Source organism: Oncorhynchus kisutch, linkage group LG27 (assembly GCF_002021735.2).
Source record: "Oncorhynchus kisutch isolate 150728-3 linkage group LG27, Okis_V2, whole genome shotgun sequence".
Taxonomy (NCBI): domain Eukaryota; kingdom Metazoa; phylum Chordata; class Actinopteri; order Salmoniformes; family Salmonidae; genus Oncorhynchus; species Oncorhynchus kisutch.
This window is the reverse complement of record NC_034200.2, coordinates 43372657-43397490: the sequence shown is the minus strand read 5'-3', so window position 1 is coordinate 43397490 and position 24834 is coordinate 43372657. Positions and strand designations below refer to the sequence as shown.

The window sequence follows — 24834 nt, the reverse complement described above, 5'->3', positions numbered from 1 at the left end:
GAGGAACTACAGTGTGATGAAACAGGTGGAGGAACTACAGTGTGATGAAACAGGTAGAGGAACTACAGTGTTGTGAAACAGGTGGAGGAACTACAGTGTTGTGAAACAGGTGGAGGAACTACAGTGTTGTGAAACAGGTGGAGGAACTACAGTGTTGTGAAACAGGTGGAGCTGAACGATGATCAGGGCTGGACACAGAAAACCAGGATGGAGGGAGTGTGGGAAAGTGTAGTTTATATATTATGATATGATATTATTATTGAAAGTAATATATATGCCTTCACAGATGAAAGGATGGACAGAAGGAAAGGAAGTATAGAACAGGAATATGTTACTGTGTGTCTACTTTAATTAGCATGTTGTAACAGGTATGTAATTAGCAGGTAATGATATTACATAACATCCTAAATGACCCAGCATGCACCATGTAAGTGTACAAGAGGTTTGACCAGATTACACAGTGAAAACAGCATGTTGACACACACAATGTTGCTTTCCAGTTTTCACCACATCGACTCAGACCCGCTAAGCATGCGACCGTGTTAATGACCCAACTGGTAGATTCGGGTTCATTTGAAACACAAGCAGACGTCACACAAGTTCCCACGACCGTGAGAACACACGATCACACGCACGCACATTGTTTAAAGAGCTGTCTTCGTCAACGAGCTTAGACAGGTTGTTAGTGTGAGAGAAGGAGGAATGGTGAGAGAACTGTGGAGGAAGAGAGGGAAAGAGGAAGAGAGGAAGAGAGGGAGAGAGAGAGAGAGGAAGAGAGAGAGAGAAACAGAGAGAGGAAGAGAGAGAGAGAGAGAGAGAGAGAGAGAGAGAGGAAGAGAGAGAGGAAGAGAGAGAGAGAGAGAGAGAGAGAGAGAGGAAGAGGAAGGAAGAGAGAGAGAGAGAGAGAGAGATAGAGAGAGAGAGGAAGAGAGAGAGGAAGAGAGAGAGAGAGAGAGGAAGAGAGAGAGGAAGAGAGAGAGAGAGAGGAAGAGAGAGAGAAAGAGAGAGAGAGAGAGAGAGAGAGAGAGAGAGAGAGAGAGAGAGAGAGAGAGAGAGAGAGAGAGAGAGAGAGAGAGAGAGAGAGAGAGAGAGAGAGGAAGAGGAAGAGGAAGGAAGAGAGAGAGAGAGAGAGAGAGAGAGAGAGAGAGAGAGAGATAGATAGAGAGAGAGAGGAGAGGAAGGAACAGTAGGGCTCAAACATCAGTCACAGACAGAGCAGAAGCCGTGTTAGAAACCGTGTTACTGGATGTTAGATAGTCTAGTAAAAGAAAGAAACTGACGCACTCGCAAAAATGTTTTTGACAAACGTAAAGTAACCTATAGAAATAAATCAGGAAACCCTGAAGAAGACTGTCCCGAAACGCTATTTACTATAACATTCAATGTTTGGGAGCAAAGAGTGTGTGACTTTCTTTCTTTCTATGTTAAACTTTTTATATAATATACTATATATTTGATAGTCTACTACCATCAACCGTTGTTGTTGTTGTTGTTGTTGTGGTGTGTATGGATCCAAGAGTCATCTCTCTCTGTGCCACCTCAGGGGTTTGATGCGGGTTTTCACATCTACAAGATGGCTTTTTTTTTCTAGGTTATTTGAAATCAGCTCATCTACATTTTATATACAGTATAGTAGAAAAGTGGGATACTTCACATCACCAAAACCTTTCAGTACTGGTTCTTCTACAGTAGAACACACTGAGAGACGTACAGTATACAGTCAGATATGGACAGAAAACGGATGACTCTTTGGGTCACTAGAGTTGATTTGTGAATATGAATCGTTACATATTAAATACCTATATTAGACCATGCAGACATCTACACAGACAGATGTTATGATGATTAACACAGCTACGACACCACTGACTCCACCGACGGTCGACCTGTGAGGCATGCTGTGATTGGCTGATGGGGACGGGGGTGAGGTGAGGAGGGGTCCATGGTAACCCTGTGAACCCCAGTCCGTGAGGTTATAGGTCAGAGAACCAGGAAGTAAACGAGAACTTACATCACTCAGGGACAAGCAGGGTTAGAGTCCCCAGGGAGCAGATAACAAGACAGAGTGGTTCTAGAATCAGCAGAACGGAGGAGAGGGAGGGAGGGAGGGAGGGAGGGAGGGAGGGAGGGAGGGAGGGAGGGAGGGAGGGAGGGAGGGAGGGAGGGAGCATGAGAGAGAGTGTGTGAGAGTGAGAGAGAGGGGAGAGGGAGTGAGAAAGAGAAGAAAGAGAGAGAGAGGTGAGGGAGTGATAGAGAGAGAGAGAGAGAGAAAGAGAGGAGAGAGAGAGAGAGAGAGAGAGAGAGAGAGAGAGAGAGAGAGAGAGAGAGAGAGAGAGAGAGAGAGAGAGAGAGAGAGAGAGAGAGAGGGAAACAGGGACACAGGATAAAGCTGGTGGATCAACGGTAGAGGATCAATGTAGAAGAAGGTCAGTGACCTCACAGCAGCAAACAGACACGCAGGAACAAGTCTACTTTCTACATTTCATATACAGGCTACAGTAAATCAGTACTGTAGTCACATCACTGTTAATACAGGCTACAGTAAATCAGTACTGTAGTCACATCACTGTTAATACAGGCTACAGTAAATCAGTACTGTAGTCACATCACTGTTAATACAGGCTACAGTAAATCAGTACTGTAGTCACATCACTGTTAATACAGGCTACAGTAAATCAGTACTGTAGTCACATCACTGTTAATACAGGCTACAGTAAATCAGTACTGTAGTCACATCGCTGTTAATACAGGCTACAGTTAATCAGTACTGTAGTCACATCACTGTTAATACAGGCTACAGTAAATCAGTACTGTAGTCACATCACTGTTAATACAGGCTACAGTAAATCTGTACTGTAGTCACATCACTGTTAATACAGGCTACAGTAAATCAGTACTGTAGTCACATCACTGTTAATACAGGCTACAGTAAATCAGTACTGTAGTCACATCACTGTTAATACAGGCTACAGTAAATCAGTACTGTAGTCACATCACTGTTAATACAGGCTACAGTAAATCAGTACTGTAGTCACATCACTGTTAATACAGGCTACAGTAAATCAGTACTGTAGTCACATCACTGTTAATACAGGCTACAGTAAATCAGTACTGTAGTCACATCACTGTTAATACAGGCTACAGTAAATCAGTACTGTAGTCACATCACTGTTAATACAGGCTATAGTAAATCAGTACTGTAGTCACATCACTGTTAATACAGGCTACAGTATATCAGTACTGTAGTCACATCACTGTTAATACAGGCTACAGTCAATCTGAGGGGATAAAAAGGGTCCTCACATTCAGATGATTTATTTCTCATTGATATTTTCCATATTTCTGAATTTACCTACTTTCATCTTGCCTGCATCACAACCCATGTCAAATCAAGTGTGTGTGTGTGTCAGTAAAGAAATAAAACAACAGTAAAAAGACATTTGAAAATAAGAGTAGCAAGGCTACATACAGACACCTGTTAGTCAGGCTGATTGAGGTAGTATGTACATGTAGATATGGTTAAAGTGACTATGCATATATGATGAACAGAGAGTAGCAGCAGCGTAAAAGAGGGGTTGGCGGGTGGCGGCACACAATGCAAATAATCCGGGTAGCCATTTGGTTACCTGTTCAGGAGTCTTATGGCTTGGGGGTAAAAACTGTTGAGAAGCCTTTTTGTCCTAGAATTGGCAATCCGGTACCGCTTGCCATGCAGTAGAGGAGAGACACCGCCTGGTGTAGAGGTCCTGGATGGCAGGCAGCTTTGCCCCAGTGATGTACTGGGCCGTACGCACTACCCTCTGAAGTGCCTTGTGGTCGGAGGCCGAGCAATTGCCGTACCAGGCCAGGATGCTCACGATGTTAAAGCTGTAGAACCTTTTGAGGATCTCAGGACCCATGCCAAATCTTTTTAGTTTCCTGAGGGGGAATAGGCTTTGTCGTGCCCTCTTCACGACTGTCTTGGTGTGTTTGGACCATTCTAGTTTGTTGTTGATGTGGACACCAAGGAACTTGAAGCTCTCAACCTGTTCCACTACAGCCCCGTCGATGAGAATGGGGGCGTGCTCAGTCCTCCTTTTCCTGTAGTCCACAATCATCTCCTTAGTCTTGGCTACGTTGAGGGATAGGTTGTTAGTCTGGCACCAACCGACCAGGTCACTGACTTCCTCCCTATAGGCTGTCTCGTCTTTGTCGGTGATCAGGCCTACCACTGTTGTGTCGTCTGCAAACTTATTGATGGTGTTGGAGTCATGCCTGGCCATGCAGTCGTGGGTAAACAGGGAGTACAGGAGGGGACTGAGCATGCACCCCTGGGGAGTTCCAGTGTTGAGGATCAGCGTGGCAGATGTGTTGCTCCCTACCCTCACCACCTGGGGGCGGCCCGTCAGGAAGTCCAGGATCCAGTTGCAGAGGGAGGTGTTTAGTCCCAGGGAAAGGCAGTATGGCGTGCAATAGTGATGTGAGCCATTACCAACCTTTCAAAGCTCATGGCTCCGGACGTGAGTGCCACGGGTCTGTAGTCCTTTAGGCAGGTTGCCTTTGTGTTCTTGGTCTGCTTGAAACATGTTGGTATTACAGACTCAATCAGGGCCATGTTGAAAATGTCAGTGAAGACACCTGCCAGTTTTTTATTTGATTTATTTTTTATTGTACCTTTATTAAACTAGGCAAGTCAGTTAAGAACAAATTCTTATTTTCAATGACGGCCTGGGAACAGTGGGTTAACTGCCTGTTCAGGGGCAGAACAACAGATTTGTACCTTGTCAGCTCGGGGGTTTGAACTTGCAACCTTCCGGTTACTAGTCCAACGCTCTAACCACTAGGCTACCCTGCGCTGCCACAGTTGGTCAGCGCATGCCCGGAGCACACGTCCTGGTAATCTGTCTGTCCCCGCGGCCTTGTGAATGTTGACCTGTTTAAAGGTCTTACTCACGTCGGCTACGCAGAGAGTGATCACACAGTTGTCCGGAACAGCTGATGCTCTCGTGCATGCTTCAGTGTTGCTTGCCTCGAAGCGAGCATAGAAGTGATTTAGCTTGTCTGGTAGGCTCGTGTCACTGGGCAGCTCGTGGCTGTGCTTCCCTTTGTAGTCTGTAACAGTTTTCCAAGCCCTGCCACATCCGACGAGCGTCGGAGCCGGTGTTGTATGATTCAATCTTAGTCCTGTATTGACGCTTTGCCTGTTTGATGGTTTGTCGCAGGGCATAGCGGGATTTCTTGTAAGCTTCCGGGTTAGTGTTAAGAGATAACATGGTTGTTATCATACACAATAAACACTATGTAGTGTACACAACACACAATAAACGTTATGACTACACTATAACATGCTGTATATTGTACCACAACCCTGGTAATAACCAGTCTACTAACTACACTACCCCAGTCCTGTAATATCCAGTCTAACAACTACACTCCCCCAGTCCTGTAATATCCAGTCTAACAACTACACTCCCCCAGTCCTGTAATATCCAGTCTAACAACATAGTCCTGTAATATCCAGTCTAACAACATAGTCCTGTAATATCCAGTCTAACAACTACACTACCCCAGTCTTGTAATATCCAGTCTAACAACTACACTACCCCAGTCCTGTAATATCCAGTCTAACAACCACACTACCCCAGTCTTGTAATATCCAGTCTACTAACTACACTACCCCAGTCTTGTAATATCCAGTCTACTAACTACACTACCCCAGTCCTGTAATATCCAGTCTAACAACTACACTCCCCCAGTCCTGTAAAATCCAGTCTAACAACATAGTCCTGTAATATCCAGTCTAACAACATAGTCCTGTAATATCCAGTCTAACAACATAGTCCTGTAATATCCAGTCTAACAACTACACCACCCCAGTCCTGTAAAATCCAGTCTAACAACATAGTCCTGTAATATCCAGTCTAACAACTACACTACCCCAGTCTTGTAATATCCAGTCTAACAACTACACTCCCCCAGTCCTGTAATATCCAGTCTAACAACATAGTCCTGTAATATCCAGTCTAACAACATAGTCCTGTAATATCCAGTCTAACAACATAGTCCTGTAATATCCAGTCTAACAACATAGTCCTGTAATATCCAGTCTAACGACATAGTCCTGTAATATACAGTCTAATAACATAGTCCTGTAATATCCAGTCTAACAACTACACTACCCCAGTCTTGTAATATCCAGTCTAACAACATAGTCCTGTAATATCCAGTCTAACGACATAGTCCTGTAATATCCAGTCTAACAACATAGTCCTGTAATATCCAGTCTAACAACTACACTCCCCCAGTCCTGTAATATCCAGTCTAACAACATAGTCCTGTAATATCCAGTCTAACAACATAGTCCTGTAATATCCAGTCTAACGACATAGTCCTGTAATATCCAGTCTAACAACATAGTCCTGTAATATCCAGTCTAACAACATAGTCCTGTAATATCCAGTCTAACGACATAGTCCTGTAATATCCAGTCTAACAACATAGTCCTGTAATATCCAGTCTAACAACATAGTCCTGTAATATCCAGTCTAACGACATAGTCCTGTAATATCCAGTCTATATGTGGTCATTAAGAGAGTAAAAACATCTACAGATTTGTGATTTACAGGTCAGGCTTGACATTGACTGACCAGGTGAATCCAGGTGAAAGCTGTGATCTCTTATTGATGTCACCTGTTCAATCCACTTTAAATCAGTGTAGATGAAGGGGAGGAGACCAGTTAAAGAAGGATTTTTAAACCTTGAGACAATTGAGACATGGATTGTGTTTGTGTGTCGTTCAGAGGGTGAATGGGAAAGACAAAAGATTCATTCAGAAAGTATTCAAACCCCTTGACTTTTTCCACATTTTGTTACGTTACAGCCTTATTCTAAAACTGAATTTAAAAATAAATGTTCCTCATCAATCTACACACAATACCCGATAATGACAAACTGAAAGCAGTTTTATTTCAAATTTATTGCAAACGTATTACAAATAAAAACAGAAATATCTCATTTAATTATTCAGACCCTTTGCTATGAGACTCAACATTGAGTTCAGGTGCATCCTGTTTCCATTTATCATCATTGACATGATTCAACAACTTGATTGGAGTCCACCTGTGGTAAATTCAATTGATAGGACATGATTTGGAAAGGCTCACACCTGTCTATATAAGGTCCCACAGTTGACAGTGTGTGTCAGAGCAAAAACCAAGCCATGAAGTCAAAGGAATTTTCCGTAGAAAGCCAAGACAGTATTGTGTCGAGGCACAGATCTGGGGAAGGGTACCAAAACATTTCTGCAGCATTGAAAGTTCCCAATAACACAGTGGCCTCCACAATTCTTAAATGGAAGAAGTTTGAAACCACCAAGACTCTTCCTAGAGCTGGCCGCCCGCCAAACTGAGCAATCGGGGGATAAGGGCCTTGGTCGGGGAGGTGACCAAGAACCTGATGCTCACTCTGACAGAGCGCCAGAGTTCCTCTGTGGAGATGGGAGAACCTTCCAGAAGGACAACCATCTCAGCAGCACTCCATCAAACAGGCCTTTATGGTAGAGTGGCCAGACAGAAGCCACTCCTCAGTAAAAGGCACATGACAGCCCGCTTGGAGTTTGCCAAAAGGCAACTAAAGGACTCTCAGACCATGAGAAACAAGATTATCTGGTCTGACGAAACCAAGATTACATCTGGAGGAAACCTGGCACCATCCCTATGGTGAAGCATGGTGGTGGCAGCATCATGTTGTGGGCTGTTATTTAGCGGTTGGGACTGGGAGACTAGTCAGGATCGAGGGAAAGATGAACAGAGCAAAGTACATAGAGATACTTGATGAAAACCTGCTCTTGAGCACTCAGGACCTCAGACTGGGGCGAAGGACCCTAAGCACACAGCCAAGACAACGCAGGAATGGCTTCGGGACAAGTCTCGGAATGTCCTTGATTGGCCCAGCCAGAGCCAGGACTTGAATATCTTGGGAGACCTGAAAATAGCTGTCCAGCGATGCCCCCCATCCAACCTGACAGAGCTTGAGAAGATCTGCAGAGAAGAATGGGAGAAACTCCCCAAATACAGGTGAAGACAAGGTCGACATTATGGGGTATTGTGATGTCATTATGGGGTATTGTGATGTCATTATGGGGTATTGTGATGTCATTATGGGGTATTGTGATGTCATTATGGGGTACTGTGATGTCATTATGGGGTATTGTGATGTCATTATGGGGTATTGTGATGACATTATGGGGTATTGTGATGTCATTATGGGGTATTGTGATGTCATTATGGGGTACTGTGATGTCATTATGGGGTATTGTGATGTCATTATGGGGTATTGTGATGTCATTATGGGGTATTGTGATGTCATTATGGGGTATTGTGATGTCATTATGGGGTATTGTGATGTCATTATGGGGTATTGTGATGTCATTATGGGGTATTGTGTGTAGATTGATGAGGATTTTTTTAAAAGTATAATCAATTTTAGAATATGACAAACGTAACTAAAAAGTCAAGGGGTCTGAATACTTTCCGAATGCACTGTAAGTCCCTTTGAATGAGGTATGGTAGTGCAACTCAATATTAGGAAGATGTTGTTAATGTTTTGTACACTCAGTGTATGTACATTAGGAATAGAAATTAGTGCTTCACTGTAATGTTTTCATTCACTTTAAACATACACTATTATCATAATGTTATATAGCTTTTAAACTACTTTTTGCTCAGATCTTTTCTAATGGTCTACTGATACTGGAATCACTAAAAGAATTTCAACCAAAATGTTATATTCATGTTTTTTCAACACATTGCTTGGGGCAAGATCACCCTTAGTGAAGTTGACCTGATGTATCCAGTTTCCAGGGATACAGCTATTTCAACCTAGCTTCCTTTTCCTCTAAAAAAAACTGCTACGTTAGAACAGACAGCCAGGGTTTGAAACCCTCAGTACTATCGGGTCAGCCCTACTCCCTATGGTCACGGCAATGCTAACTACAATACTAACAGTGTCCAACTGAATGGGTGGTGACTGAAGCAGAGTGATAGGAGTCAAAAGGAGTCAGATCAGCCCTTTCCAGTATAGAGAAGAAACAAAGAAGCACAATAGTATATACTGAACTTGGGGAAAATACAATAGAATACTGTAGAATACAATAGAATACAATAGAATACTGTAGAATACAATAGAATACAATAGAATACAGTAAAATACAGTAGAATATTGAAAATACTGTAGAATACACTAAAATACTGTACAATACAATAGAATACAGTAAAATACTGTAGAATACAATAGAATCCAGTAAAGTACTGTAGAATACAATAGAATACAGTAAAATACTGTACAATACAATAGAATACAGTAAAATACTGTAGAATACAATAGAATACAGTAAAATACTGTACAATACAATAGAATACAGTAAAATACTGTACAATACAATAGAATACAGTAAAATACTGTATGTGGAAAAAAGTAATTCAATATGAAACAAATCAATGTTTTTTGATCAGACAAGAAAACACCAGCACGGAGTTATATGATTTTTTAAAATTATTATTTCCTAAATGTTTTTTTTTGGGTCAAAATATTGGTTGTCTGGGTCTGTATAGCCCAATGGGTGGGCTAATAAACTAACAACAAATATAAACAACCAATCCAGTTAGTAGAGTGATAGTATTTAGACTAAAACTAGTAAACCTAATAAACACCAAGCAATAAACGCAGTAGGTGTTATTATTTACCTCCAAACACCCCGACTGGTTCCTGTCTCCCTCCGCCTGTCGCCCCTCTCTCGTGTAGCCTCCCTGTCCCTGGGCTGAGGACCCACCAGTCCCTCCAGACCCCAGTCTCTTCTCCTCCCTGAAGCTCTGTTCCAACAGCTTCTTGTTCAGCAGACGGGCTGCGTTCTCTGCCAGGGTGTATCCAGGCGGGGCAGACAGGTCCTGGCGTATACTGAGCACCTCCGGTGTCCTCTCCCCCCCTGTCCCCCCCGGCCCTCCCTGGGTCTCTACTATCAGCTGCACCGGGCTGGGAGAACGCCCGCGGACATTCCTCAGAAACTCCTGGACAGCTCCAAGGTATCTTGGATCTTTGAGGTCTGAGGGGGGTAGACCGGGTTCACCAGGAGGTGAGGGGTCAAGGGGGGTGGGGCGGGAGCGGCTGGGGGACTTGGTGAATTTGCACTGCGGGGGTTCGTAGGCCACGGGGCTGTGGTCTATGATGTTGAAGAGACAAGACAGGCCGTCGTTGATGGTGGTGTGGACCGGAGAGTCCCTGGTGGTGGTGGAGCGAGCCCAGGCCGACTCAGAGGCACCCTTCTGGGGGGTGGTAGGGGTAGGGGCCCTGGGGCCGGCCGTGGAGCTTGAGGCCCCACCTTGGAGGTCAGCCTTCGATGATGTTGACAGCTTCCTCTGGAGCTTAGGGGAGCCGTACTTAGGAGAACAACATGGACGCTCGAACTTGGACTGGACTACAGGAGAGTACTGTATCTTACGGATGTTTCTGGAGGGGGAGGAGATGGGGGTGGAGCCTCCTTTAGGGGTGAGGCAGCGGTGGGGGGAGCTGGTGAGGGTGCGGAGGATGTCTGTCTGTAACCCCACGCTGATGGTCTGAGTGGTCTGGGTTCCCCGAGTGGTGAAACCATTTGTCTGACACGCCATATCTCGGAGCTGTGGAGTCAATTAAACAGACAGGTGAAAAGTCTAAGTGAGAAGAGGATCCCCAAACCTGAAAGACTGTAGAAACCTCACAGAGATGAACAGCTAGACAGTATACTGTAGAAACCTCACAGAGATTAACAGCTAGACAGCAGACTAGATGGTTGAACAACAGACTAGATGGATGAACAACAGGCTAGATGGATGAACAACAGACTAGATGGATGAACAGCTAGACAACAGACTAGATGGATGAACAACAGACTAGATGGATGATCAACAGACTAGATGGATGAACAACAGACTAGATGGATGAACAACGAGAAAACCGACTAGATAGATGAACAACAGACTAGATGGATGAACAACAGACTAGATGGATGATCAACAGACTAGATGGATGAACAACAGACTAGATGGATGAACAACAGACTAGATGGATGAACAACAGACTAGATGGATGAACAGCTAGACAACAGACTAGATGGATGATCAACAGACTAGATGGATGAACAACGAGAAAACCGACTAGATGGATGAACAACAGACTAGATGGATGAACAACAGACTAGATGGATGAACAACAGACTAGATGGATGATCAATGGACTAGATGGATGAACAGCAGACTAGATGGATGAACAACAGACTAGATGGATGATCAACAGACTAGATGGATGAACAACAGACTAGATGGATGAACAACAGACTAGATGGATGAACAGCTAGACAACAGACTAGATGGATGAACAGCAGACTAGATGGATGATCAACAGACTAGATGGATGATCAACAGACTAGATGGATGATCAATGGACTAGATGGATGAACAGCAGACTAGATGGATGAACAACAGACTAGATGGATGATCAACAGACTAGATGGATGAACAACAGACTAGATGGATGAACAACAGACTAGATGGATGAACAACAGACTAGATGGATGAACAACAGACTAGATGGATGAACAACAGACTAGATGGATGATCAACAGACTAGATGGATGAACAGCTAGACAACAGACTAGATGGATGAACAGCAGACTAGATGGATGATCAACAGACTAGATGGATGATCAACAGACTAGATGGATGATCAATGGACTAGATGGATGAACAGCAGACTAGATGGATGAACAACAGACTAGATGGATGAACAGCAGACTAGATGGATGAACAACAGACTAGATGGATGAACAGCTAGACAACTTACTAGATGGATGAACATCTAAACAACAGACTAGATGGATGAACAACAGACTAGATGGATGACAAACAGACTAGATGGATGAACAACAGACTAGATGGATGAACAACAGACTAGATGGATGAACAACAGACGTGATGGATGAACAGCAGACTAGATGGATGAACAACAGACTAGATGGATGAACAACAGACTAGATGGATGATCAACAGACTAGATGGATGAACAGCAGACTAGATGGATGAACAACAGACTAGATGGATGAACAGCAGACTAGATGGATGAACAACAGACTAGAAGGATGAACAGCAGACTAGATGGATGATCAACAGACAGAATAGATGGATGAACAACAGACAGAATAGATGGATGAACAACAGACTGGATGGATGATCAACAGACTAGATGGATGATCAACAGACTAGATGGATGAACAACAGACTAGATGGATGAACAACAGACTAGATGGATGAACAACAGACTAGATGGATGAACAGCTAGACAACAGACTAGATGGATGAACAGCTAGACAACATACTAGATGGATGAACAACAGACTAGATGGATGAACAACAGACTAGATGGATGAACAAGAGGCTAAATGGATGATCAACAGACTAGATGGATGAACAGCTAGACAACAGACTAGATGGATAAACAGCTAGACAGCAGACTAGATGGATGAACAACAGACTAGATGGATGAACAACAGACTAGATGGATGAACAACAGACTAGATGGATGATCAACAGACTAGATGGATGAACAGCTAGACAACAGACTAGATGGATGAACAGCTAGACAACAGACTAGATGGATGAACAATTGACTAGATGGATGATCAACAGACTAGATGGATGAACAGCAGACTAGATGGATGAACAACAGACTAGATGGATGAACAGCAGACTAGATGGATGATCAACAGACTAGATGGATGAACAGCTAGACAACAGACTAGATGGATGAACAGCTAGACAACATACTAGATGGATGAACAACAGACTAGATGGATGAACAACAGACTAGATGGATGAACAACAGGCTAGATGGATGATCAACAGACTAGATGGATGAACAGCTAGACAACAGACTAGATGGATGAACAGCTAGACAGCAGACTAGATGGATGAACAACAGACTAGATGGATGAACAACAGACTAGATGGATGAACAACAGACTAGATGGATGATCAACAGACTAGATGGATGAACAGCTAGACAACAGACTAGATGGATGAACAGCTAGACAACAGACTAGATGGATGAACAACAGACTAGATGGATGATCAACAGACTAGATGGATGAACAACAGACTAGATGGATGATCAACAGACTAGATGGATGAACAACAGACTAGATGGATGAACAACGAGAAACCGACTAGATGGATGAACAACAGACTAGATGGATGAACAACAGACTAGATGGATGATCAACAGACTAGATGGATGAACAACAGACTAGATGGATGAACAACAGACTAGATGGATGAACAACAGACTAGATGGATGATCAACAGACTAGATGGATGAACAGCTAGACAACAGACTAGATGGATGATCAACAGACTAGATGGATGAACAACGAGAAAACCGACTAGATGGATGAACAACAGACTAGATGGATAAACAACAGACTAGATGGATGAACAACAGACTAGATGGATGAACAGCGAGAAAACCGACTAGATGGATGAACAACAGACTAGATGGATGAACAACAGACTAGATGGATGATCAACAGACTAGATGGATGAACAACAGACTAGATGGATGAACAACAGACTAGATGGATGAACAACAGACTAGATGGATGAACAACAGACTAGATGGATGAACAACAGACTAGATGGATGATCAACAGACTAGATGGATGAACAGCTAGACAACAGACTAGATGGATGAACAGCTAGACAACAGACTAGATGGATGAACAACAGACTAGATGGATGATCAACAGACTAGATGGATGAACAGCAGACTAGATGGATGAACAACAGACTAGATGGATGAACAGCAGACTAGATGGATGATCAACAGACTAGATGGATGAACAGCTAGACAACAGACTAGATGGATGAACAACAGACTAGATGGATGAACAACAGACTAGATGGATGAACAACAGGCTAGATGGATGATCAACAGACTAGATGGATGAACAGCTAGACAACAGACTAGATGGATGAACAGCTAGACAGCAGACTAGATGGATGAACAACAGACTAGATGGATGAACAACAGACTAGATGGATGAACAACAGACTAGATGGATGATCAACAGACTAGATGGATGAACAGCTAGACAACAGACTAGATGGATGAACAGCTAGACAACAGACTAGATGGATGAACAACAGACTAGATGGATGATCAACAGACTAGATGGATGAACAGCAGACTAGATGGATGAACAACAGACTAGATGGATGAACAGCAGACTAGATGGATGATCAACAGACTAGATGGATGAACAGCTAGACAACAGACTAGATGGATGAACAGCTAGACAACATACTAGATGGATGAACAACAGACTAGATGGATGAACAACAGACTAGATGGATGAACAACAGGCTAGATGGATGATCAACAGACTAGATGGATGAACAGCTAGACAACAGACTAGATGGATGAACAGCTAGACAGCAGACTAGATGGATGAACAACAGACTAGATGGATGAACAACAGACTAGATGGATGAACAACAGACTAGATGGATGATCAACAGACTAGATGGATGAACAGCAGACTAGATGGATGAACAACAGACTAGATGGATGAACAGCAGACTAGATGGATGATCAACAGACTAGATGGATGATCAACACACTAGATGGATGAACAGCTAGACAACAGACTAGATGGATGAACAACAGACTAGATGGATGATCAACAGACTAGATGGATGAACAGCTAGACAACAGACTAGATGGATGAACAGCTAGACAGCAGACTAGATGGATGAACAACAGACTAGATGGATGAACAGCTAGACAACAGACTAGATGGATGAAGAGCTAGACAACAGACTAGATGGATGAACAGCAGACTAGATGGATGAACAACAGACTAGATGGATGATCAACAGACTAGATGGATGAACAACAGACTAGATGGATGAACAACAGACTAGATGGATGAACAACAGACTAAATGGATGAACAACAGACTAGATGGATGATCAACAGACTAGATGGATGAACAGCTAGACAACAGACTAGATGGATGAACAGCAGACTAGATGGATGATCAACAGACTAGATGGATGAACAGCTAGACAACAGCAACAGATACAACGTCAACAGACCTGTCTCTGTTGCTCCAGGTGGTCCGAGGTGCCAGAGCGGTAGTTCCTAACGGAGAAGGCCACCTCCTTCATGTCATCACTGAGGTTCCGTGACAGCTGCAGCTCCAGAGACGAGGCGTACCCCACTGTGGGGATGGGACCCCCAACCCCCCCCCCACCCTCTAATAACTCCTTATGACAGGAAGGAGGCCACCTACCATCACCAAACACCTCGTCTGGACCTCCTACCCCTCCAATCCCGGAGGCACCCCCTACTTCACCAACACCCCCACCCCCTTGCCCCTTAGTTCCTTTGGGGTACAGGTAGTCTTGATCGGAGGGCCCGGGGGATCGGGTGGGGCTGTGGGAGACGTGGACCCCGGCTCCCCCTCCTATGTTACCCCCGTTTCCCCTGAGTGGGGAGCGCTGGCAGTGTGGTGGGCAGGGGGGCTCGTGGCTGGATTGGGTATTGGTGGTCAAAGTGGCGCTGGTGGTTAGGAACCACGAGGCCGGCTGGAATGGTTCTGGAAGTCAGAGAGAGAATGTGGAATGATTAGAACTAGAATTCTAACTAATACAGCTCTGAAACGGATTCTCGGAGAACCAATATCCCTCGCTTAAAACACTGCCCCTTGGAACAATCCTTGGATAGATTCTTTTATTTTTTATTCTAAAGACAGACACCGTAAATGACTTGGTAATAGGAGATAAATGTATTCCCATGACAGACAGGGTAAATGACTTGGTAAGAGGAGATAATGCATTCCCATGACAGACACCGTAAATGACTTGGTAATAGGAGATAAATGTATTCCCATGACAGACAGGGTAAATGACTTGGTAAGAGGAGATAATGTATTCCCATGACAGACAGGGTAAATGACTTGGTAAGAGGAGATAAATGTATTCCCATGACAGACAGTGTAAATGACTTGGTAAGAGGAGATAATGTATTCCCATGACAGACAGGGTAAATGACTTGGTAAGAGGAGATAATGCATTCCCATGACAGACACCGTAAATGACTTGGTAATAGGAGATAAATGTATTCCCATGACAGACAGGGTAAATGACTTGGTAAAAGGAGATAATGCATTCCCATGACAGACACCGTAAATGACTTGGTAATAGGAGATAAATGTATTCCCATGACAGACAGGGTAAATGACTTGGTAAGAGGAGATAATGTATTCCCATGACAGACAGGGTAAATGACTTGGTAAGAGGAGATAAATGTATTCCCATGACAGACAGTGTAAATGACTTGGTAAGAGGAGATAATGTATTCCCATGACAGACAGTGTAAATGACTTGGTAAGAGGAGATAATGTATTCCCGTGACTTAATGTAGATCAGATCTAAGGACGTGCAATTTAAATGTTTCATATCAAGACATTTTTTGATTTGAAATCTTTTTGACATCAAATTATATTAGAAATAAATATAAACTCCTGGAACCAAGACTTACAAAGAACTGATATTGGCACAAGATGGAGGGACTGTTGGAACATAACTAACTAAATTACAGTTAACGAAAATCTACGCAGTATTTTTCCAGTATCAACTAATGTATAGAATTCATTATACAAGTGACACAAATTCTAGTAGCACAACGGCAGAGTCATGTATTAAGTGTAAAACTAACAATGACTCAATAATCCAGGCCTTCTGGGAATGTTATGATGTCATAAAGTTATGGGCGGAGTTAGAAAGTTGAAACTAACTCAATAATCCATGCCTTATGGGAATGTTATGATGTCATAAAGTTATGGGCGGAGTTAGAAAGTTGAAACTAACTCAATAATCCATACCTTCTGGGAATGTTATGATGTCATAAAGTTATGGGCGGAGTTAGAAAGTTGTCAGTCAGAAGTATTACAACGTAAATGTACTTTTTAATCCGTCTGTCTGCATATTTCTCGACACGACATATGAGGGAGCAGTGAGATACCTGACGGGTTGGACGACACTTTTCTTGTCAATCATCTTGAAAAAAAACGTAGACTGTAAATCAACCAATCCGCCGTCGTTAAGACAATGGGAAGGCTAAATGCTTTATTATCTAAATGTGCATGGGCCACGGAGAGAAACACAATGCTGCAGTTTGAGGCCATGTGGAGGAGACTGATGCGCTGGAGATGGGGGGGGAGCAGGTGGTTCTGGGTAGGGGTGATGCTGTGAATGTTTGTGTGATGTTGTCATTTGCATGTGTATGTTTTAAATAAATATTAAAAAAATGTAAATAAAAAATGTAAATGGTGGTGGTAAAAACAGACAGCATTAAACCATGAGCAACATCAGTACCTGAAGCGGGCCGTTCTGCCCAGGCGTCCATGGCTGTAGGGGTGTGGTGGCCTGGTGTCGGGGATGGGCCAGGGACAGGGAAGTCCCAACCCTTACTGTTGAACTCCTCAATGTACTTCAGGTCGTCGGGTGACAGAGGCGGAGTCACATCGTCACGGCCACGGTCACCATGACGACCCCTGTCAGGCAGGAAGGGAGAGCTGTCCATCAGACGCTGGAAGTCACTCATGGAACAGACCGACTTAGCCCTGAGGAGGAGGAGAGAAAAGGTGTCAGTGAAAACACATTATCAGACAATGTAGCAAAGGAGAGAAGAGGAGAGAGTGCAGAGAGGATTCAGTCCATCAGCATCACAGATCCACCGCTGAATCCTGTCACTAGAAGGAAGACGTAGGTAAGGACATGATAGAGGTAAACAGCACAGGTAGGACTGTCTCTGTCATATCTCGTGTCTAAACTACATGCTAGAGCCTCTCTTCACAGGCAGGACTGTCTCTGTCATATCTCTTGTCTAAACTACATGCTAGAGCCTCTCTTCACAGGCAGGACTGTCTCTCTCTGTCATATCTCTTGTCTAAACTACATGTTAGAGCCTCTCTTCACAGGCAGGACTGTCTCTGTCATATCTCTTGTCTAAACTACATGTTAGAGCCTCTCTTCACAGGCAGGACTGTCTCTGTCATATCTCTTGTCTAAACTACATGTTAGAACCTCTCTTCACAGGCAGGACTGTCTCTGTCATATCTCTTGTCTAAACTACATGTTAGAGCCTCTCTTCACAGGCAGGACTGTCTCTGTCATATCTCTTGTCTAAACTACATGCTAGAGCCTCTCTTCACAGGCAGGACTGTCTCTCTCTGTCATATCTCTTGTCTAAACTACATGTTAGAGCCTCTCTTCACAGGCAGGACTGTCTGTCATATCTCTTGTCTAAACTACATGTTAGAGCCTCTCTTCACAGGCAGGACTGTCTCTGTCATATCTCTTGTCTAAACTACATGCTAGAGCCTCTCTTCACAGGCAGGACTGTCTCTGTCATATCTCTTGTCTAAACTACATGTTAGAGCCTCTCTTCACAGGCAGGACTGTCTCTGTCATATCTCTTGTCTAAACTACATGTTACAGCCTTTCTTCACAGAGCATAAAAACATCTAGTGAAGGCCAGTTAATGCATTTCATTTCATTAGGGATCGCTATAAATTGAGTCAATAATTAATCATCAGGCTGCAATGACTTGGATCATGTACCATTACGATCTTTCACAGAGCTGCTTCACAGAGCTGCTTCACAGAGCTGCTTCACAGAGCTTCTTCACAGAGCTGCTTCACAGAGCTTCTTCACAGAGCTGCTTCACAGAACTTCTTCACAGAGCTGCTTCACAGAGGTGCTTCACAGAGCTTCTTCACAGAGGTGCTTCATAGAGCTGCTTCACAGAGCTGCTTCACAGAGGTGCTTCATAGAGCTGCTTCACAGAGGTGCTTCATAGAGCTGCTTCACAGAGGTGCTTCATAGAGCTGCTTCACAGAGGTGCTTCATAGAGCTGCTTCATAGAGCTGCTTCAACACAAACCATCAGGGAAAATCCCTTCCTACAGCAGTCATTTCTTTACCCAAAGGATGTATCAGTACAGTAGACTTGCTAAATATACAGTGAGTGGAGGTCAGAGCACACAACAGCCAAATGCAGAAAACATATCTATTGTAAATGTTAAAATGGCAGCCTGTCTAGATACGATAAGTGGAAACAATACCAGTAATAACATCATTTGGATGAATCCAGGTAAGTCACACCTACAGTAACAACAAGGACAGGTTGTCACAGTAACAACAAGGACAGGTTGTCACAGTAACAATAAGGTTGTTACCTGAGCAGGCTGCCAAAACCCATCTCCTCCTCCTCCTGGTACTTCGAGGGGCCCTCTCTGTCTGGGATCTCATTCAGAGCCTGAAATCTCATACACACACACAAACAGACTCACACACACACACACACAAACAGACTCACACACACACACACACACACACACACACACACACACACACACACACACACACACACACACACACACACACACACACACACACACACACACACACACACACACACACACAAACAGACTCACACACACAAACAGCCTCACACACACACACAAACAGACTCACACACACACACACACACACACACACACACACACACACACACATAGAGAAGTGTTAGTGCAGGGCTGGTACAAAACCCTGCACTGGACCCTAGACCCTATTCCCTATATAGTGCACTACTATAGACCCTATTCCCTATATAGTACACTACTATAGACCCTATTCCCTATATAGTGCACTACTATAGACCCTATTCCCTATATAGTACACTACTATAGACCATATTCCCTATATAGTGCACTACTATAGACCCTATTCCCTATATAGTGCACTACTATAGACTCTATTCCCTATATAGTACACTACTATAGACCATATTCCCTATATAGTGCACTACTATAGACCCTATTCCCTATATAGTACACTACTATAGACCATATTCCCTATATAGTACACTACTATAGACCCTATTCCCTATATAATGCACTACTATAGACCCTATTCCCTATATAGTGCACTATACGACATAGAGAATTAGTTCTAACATGTCTCACCTGGTTCAAACAGGGGAACCTCTTGTCAGAGTCCAGTCTGCAGGGAGGTGGGCCCTTCAGGCCACCCAGGGGGTCCAGTGTCAGAGCATCCAGGAAAAGGTTATCCGTTGGGCCTCTGAACCTCACTACAGCCCCCTGCTCTTCATGGGCCTCCGAGTCGGAGTGGGAGCGGGTGGGGAGGGAAACAGGGCCTGGGATGGCAGAGCGAGGAAAGCGTGGTGACCTTGGGGAGCGAGGGGCCTTGCATGGGCTCTCCTGGGGGGAAAAGACACCCCTGTGTGCTCCTGCTCTCTCCCCTTCTTTGATGTCGGATGGTGAGCCCTCACTGACCCTCTGTACCTTAAGCTCTCTCTGTAGCTGTGGGGGGAGGATAGAGAGGAGCGGGAGAGAAAGGGAAGAGAGGATAGGAAGGAGGGAGGAGAGGAGAGGAGAGGGAGAGAAAGGGAAGAGAGGATAGGAAGGAGGGAGGAGAGGAGAGGAGCGGGAGAGAAAGGGAAGAGAGGAAAGGAAGGAGGGAGGAGAGGAGAGGAGAGGGAGAGAAAGGGAAGAGAGGATAGGAAGGAGGGAGGAGAGGAGAGGAGCGGGAGAGAAAGGGAAGAGAGGATAGGAAGGAGGGAGGAGAGGAGAGGAGCGGGAGAGAAAGGGAAGAGAGGATAGGAAGGAGGGAGGAGAGGAGAGGAGCGGGAGAGAAAGGGAAGAGAGGATAGGAAGGAGGGAGGAGAGGAGAGGAGCGGGAGAGAAAGGGAAGAGAGGATAGGAAGGAGGGAGGAGAGGAGAGGAGAGGGAGAGAAAGGGAAGAGAGGATAGGAAGGAGGGAGGAGAGGAGAGGAGCGGGAGAGAAAGGGAAGAGAGGATAGGAAGGAGGGAGGAGAGGAGAGGAGCGGGAGAGAAAGGGAAGAGAGGAAAGGAAGGAGGGAGGAGAGGAGAGGAGAGGGAGAGAAAGGGAAGAGAGGATAGGAAGGAGGGAGGAGAGGAGAGGAGCGGGAGAGAAAGGGAAGAGAGGAAAGGAAGGAGGGAGGAGAGGAGAGGAGAGGGGAGAGAAAGGGAAGAGAGGATAGGAAGGAGGGAGGAGAGGAGAGGAGCGGGAGAGAAAGGGAAGAGAGGAAAGGAAGGAGGGAGGAGAGGAGAGGAGAGGGAGAGAAAGGGAAGAGAGGATAGGAAGGAGGGAGGAGAGGAGCGGGAGAGAAAGGGAAGAGAGGAAAGGAAGGAGGGAGGAGAGGAGAGGAGAGGGGAGAGAAAGGGAAGAGAGGAAAGGAAGGAGGGAGGAGAGGAGAGGAGAGGGAGAGAAGGGAAGAGAGGAAAGGAAGGAGGGAGGAGAGGAGAGGAGAGGGAGAGAAAGGGAAGAGAGGAAAGGAAGGAGGGAGGAGAGGAGAGGAGAGGGAGAGAAAGGGAAAGAGAGGATAGGAAGGAGGGAGGAGAGGAGAGGAGCGGGAGAGAAAGGGAAGAGAGGAAAGGAAGGAGGGAAGAGAGGAGAGGAGAGGGAGAGAAAGGAAAGAGAGGAAAGGAAGGAGGGAGGAGAGGAGAGGGAGAGAAAGGGAAGAGAGGATAGGAAGGAGGGAGGAGAGGAGAGGAGCGGGAGAGAAAGGGAAGAGAGGAAAGGAAGGAGGGAGGAGAGGAGAGGAGAGGAGAGAAAGGGAAGAGAGGATAGAAGGAGGGAGGAGAGAGAGGAGCGGGAGAGAAGAGAGAAGAGAGGAAAGGAAGGAGGGAGGAGAGGAGAGGAGAGGGAGAGAAAGGAGAAGAGAGAGAAATGGGAAGAGGAAGGAAGGGGGAGGAGGAGCGGCAGAGGATGAGAGGGAGAGAAGGGAAGACTAGGAAATGAAGGAGGGAAGGAGAGGAGAGGCAGAGGGAGAGAAAGGGAAGAGAGGATAGGAAGGGGGAGGAGAGGGCAGGAGAGGAGCGTGGAGATGAAGGAAGAGGAGAACGGAGCGGGAGGAGAAAGAGGAGAGGAGAGGAAAGGAGAGGAGAGGAGAGGAGGCGGGAGGAGAAGGGAAGAGAGGATAGGAAGGAGGAGAAGGATGAGGAGAGGACGAGGGAGAGAACGGGACAGATGAGGAATCGAGAGAGGATAGGAGGAGGGAGGACCGCTAGGAGAAGGAGAGGGAGCGAAAGGGACGAGAGGATAGGAAGGAGGGGAGGGAGAGGGAGAGTAGAGGGAGGAGAAGAGGAAGGAAGAGAGGAAAGGAAGAAGGAGGAGAGTAGCGGAGCGGGAGATGGAGGGAGAATTGAACGGGAAGAAGGAGGATAGGAAGGAGGAGAGGAGAGGAGGAAGGAGCGGGAGAGGCAAGGGAAGAGGAGGCTAGGAAGGAGGGAGGAGAGGAAGGAGCGGGAGGAAAGGGAAGAAGAAAGGAAGGGAGGGAGGAGAGGAAGGAGGGAGAGAGGAGAGGAGAGGGAGGGAAAGGGAAAGAGAGGATAGGAAGGAGGGAGGAGAGAGGAGAGGAAGAGGGAGCGGGAGGAAAGGGAAGAAGAGAGGAAAGGAAGGAGGGAGGAGAGGAGAGGAGAGGGAGAGAAAGGGAAGAGAGGAAAGGAAGGAGGGAGGAGAGGAGAGGGAGAGGGAGAAAGGGAAAGAGAGGAAAGGAGGAAAGGAAGGAGGGAGGAGAGGAGAGGGAGGAAAGGGAAGAGAGGACAGTAAGGAGGGGGAGAGGAGAGGAGAGAGGAGAGGGAGGAGAAAGGGAAAAGAGAGGATAGGCAGGAGGGATGAATAGATGAGCGGAGCGGGAGAGAAAGGGAAGAGAGGAAAGGAGGAGGGGAGGAGAGGAGAGGGAGAGAAAGGGAATGAGAGGTAGGAAGGAGGGAGGAGAGGAGAGGGAGGGAGGAGAGAGAGAAAATGGAATAGAGGATAGGAAGGAGGAGGAAGGAGGAGAGGAGCGGGAGAGAAAGAGAACCGGAAGAGAGGAAAGGAGAGGAGGGAGGAGAGGAGAAGGAGAGGAGAGATAAGGGAGAGAGGGAAAGGAAGGAGGGAGCGAGAGGGAGAGGAGAGGAGAGGGAGAGAAAGGGGAAGAAGAGAGGATAGGAAGGAGGGAGGAGAGCGAGAACGAGGGCAGGGGAAGAGAAGGGGAGGACAGGGAGAGGGAAACAAAAACAAAATGTACATCGTCAAAATGTTCAGTGATCATATTATAATGCCATAAGCATCAATATAACACTGTGAGACATTGTTCCTGATTTCATCATTATTAACAATGTATCTTATGCATTTCAAAACCTCTCAGACATATAATGGAATATTCACTTCTTCTATTCCTTTCTCCTCTCTCCTTCCTCTCTCCCCTCATCTCCCTCCTCTCTCCTTCCTCTCTCCCCTCATCTCCCCCTCATCTCCCTCCTCTCCCCCCCTCCCCCCCTACCTCCCTCTCCATACCTCCCTCCCCCTCTCTCCTCTCTCTCCCTTCACCTCCTCTCACTCCTCTCCCCCTACCTCCCCTCCTCTCCCTCCTTTCTCCCTTTCACCTCCGTCATCCACCCCTCCCCCATCAATTCCTCCCGTCCCCCTCCTCCTCTCCCTACCTCCCCTCCTCTCACTCCTCTCCCCCTCCCTACCTCTCCTCCTCTCTCCCTTCACCTCCTCTCTCCCTCCCTCTCCCTCCTCCTCTCTCCCTACCTCCCATCCCCTCCTCTCCCTCCTCTCTCCCTTCCATCCCCCCCTCTCCATACCTCCCCTATTCTCACTCCTCTCCCCCTCCCTTTCTCCCTTCACCTCCTCTCTCCCTCCCTCCCCCTCTCTCCCTCCCCTCCTCCTCTCTCCCTTCACCTCCTCTCTCCCCCTCCTCACCCTCTCCATCTTGTGGTTTCTCATGTTGCTGTCCCACTCTTGTCTCTCCTGGTCGAAGCGTTCCAGTAGGCCTCTCCTCTCCCTCCCCCTCCTCTCCTCCCTCCCTCCCCTCCTCTCTCCCTCCCCCTCCTCTCTCCCCCTCCTCACCCTCTCCATCTCGTGGTGCATGTTTCTCATGTTGCTGTCCCACTCTTGTCTCTCCTGGTCGAAGCGTTCCAGTAGGCCTCTCCTCTCCCTCCCCCACCTCTTCTCTCCCTGCTGCAGCTTCCAGTGGAGGTCCAGGGAGGTGCTGTGGCTCTCTGCCAGGAGGCAACGGTGCTCCTCTCGCTCCTGTTTAAAGGCCCAGTCTGGGTCTCCTCCTCCTCCCTGCGTCTCCCCTCTGTCCTCTCCTCTCACCTCTCCTTTCTCTTCTCGTCTCTCCTCTTCCAGCTGGGTTGAACACATAAACAGACAGGCAATAGATGAATACAGTTGAAGAACAATCCATAACAATGTGGTGACGTATGAGGATGGGTCCTTCTACTGACCGTGTGAGCTGACCAGGAGACACTCAGTCTGTCAGGTGACCTGACCACAATCAGTCTGTCAGATGACCTGACCACAATCAGTCTGTCAGGTGACCTGACTACAATGTGGTGACGTATGAGGATGGGTCCTTCTACTGACCGTGTGAGCTGACCAGGAGAAACTCAGTCTGTCAGGTGACCTGACCACAATCAGTCTGTCAGATGACCTGACCACAATCAGTCTGTCAGGTGACCTGACTACAATGTGGTGACGTATGAGGATGGGTCCTTCTACTGACCGTGTGAGCTGACCAGGAGAAACTCAGTCTGTCAGGTGACCTGACTACAACCATTCTGTCAGGTGACCTGACTACAACCAGTCTGTCAGATGACCTGACTACAACCAGTCTGTCAGGTGACCTGACTACAATGTGGTGACATATGAGGATGGGTCCTTCTACTGAC

The 24834-nt window shown here is 45.9% G+C and overlaps 1 protein-coding gene across 1 annotated transcript in view; it reads right to left on the bottom strand.

The window, feature by feature from the left end:
* LOC109881536 (microtubule cross-linking factor 1) overlaps positions 1-24834 on the bottom strand; it is a 134671-nt gene that overhangs the window by 5262 nt on the left and 104575 nt on the right. Inside the window, exons 13-19 of the mRNA XM_031806769.1 lie at positions 24011-24292; positions 20095-20451; positions 19306-19385; positions 17442-17689; positions 15159-15661; positions 9723-10649; positions 2012-2071 (exon numbers count right to left, since the gene is read on the bottom strand). Of these exons, the coding sequence (XP_031662629.1) occupies positions 2033-2071; positions 9723-10649; positions 15159-15661; positions 17442-17689; positions 19306-19385; positions 20095-20451; positions 24011-24292 (2436 nt within the window). The 3' untranslated portion in view covers positions 2012-2032. The remainder of the gene's footprint in view (positions 1-2011; positions 2072-9722; positions 10650-15158; positions 15662-17441; positions 17690-19305; positions 19386-20094; positions 20452-24010; positions 24293-24834) is intronic.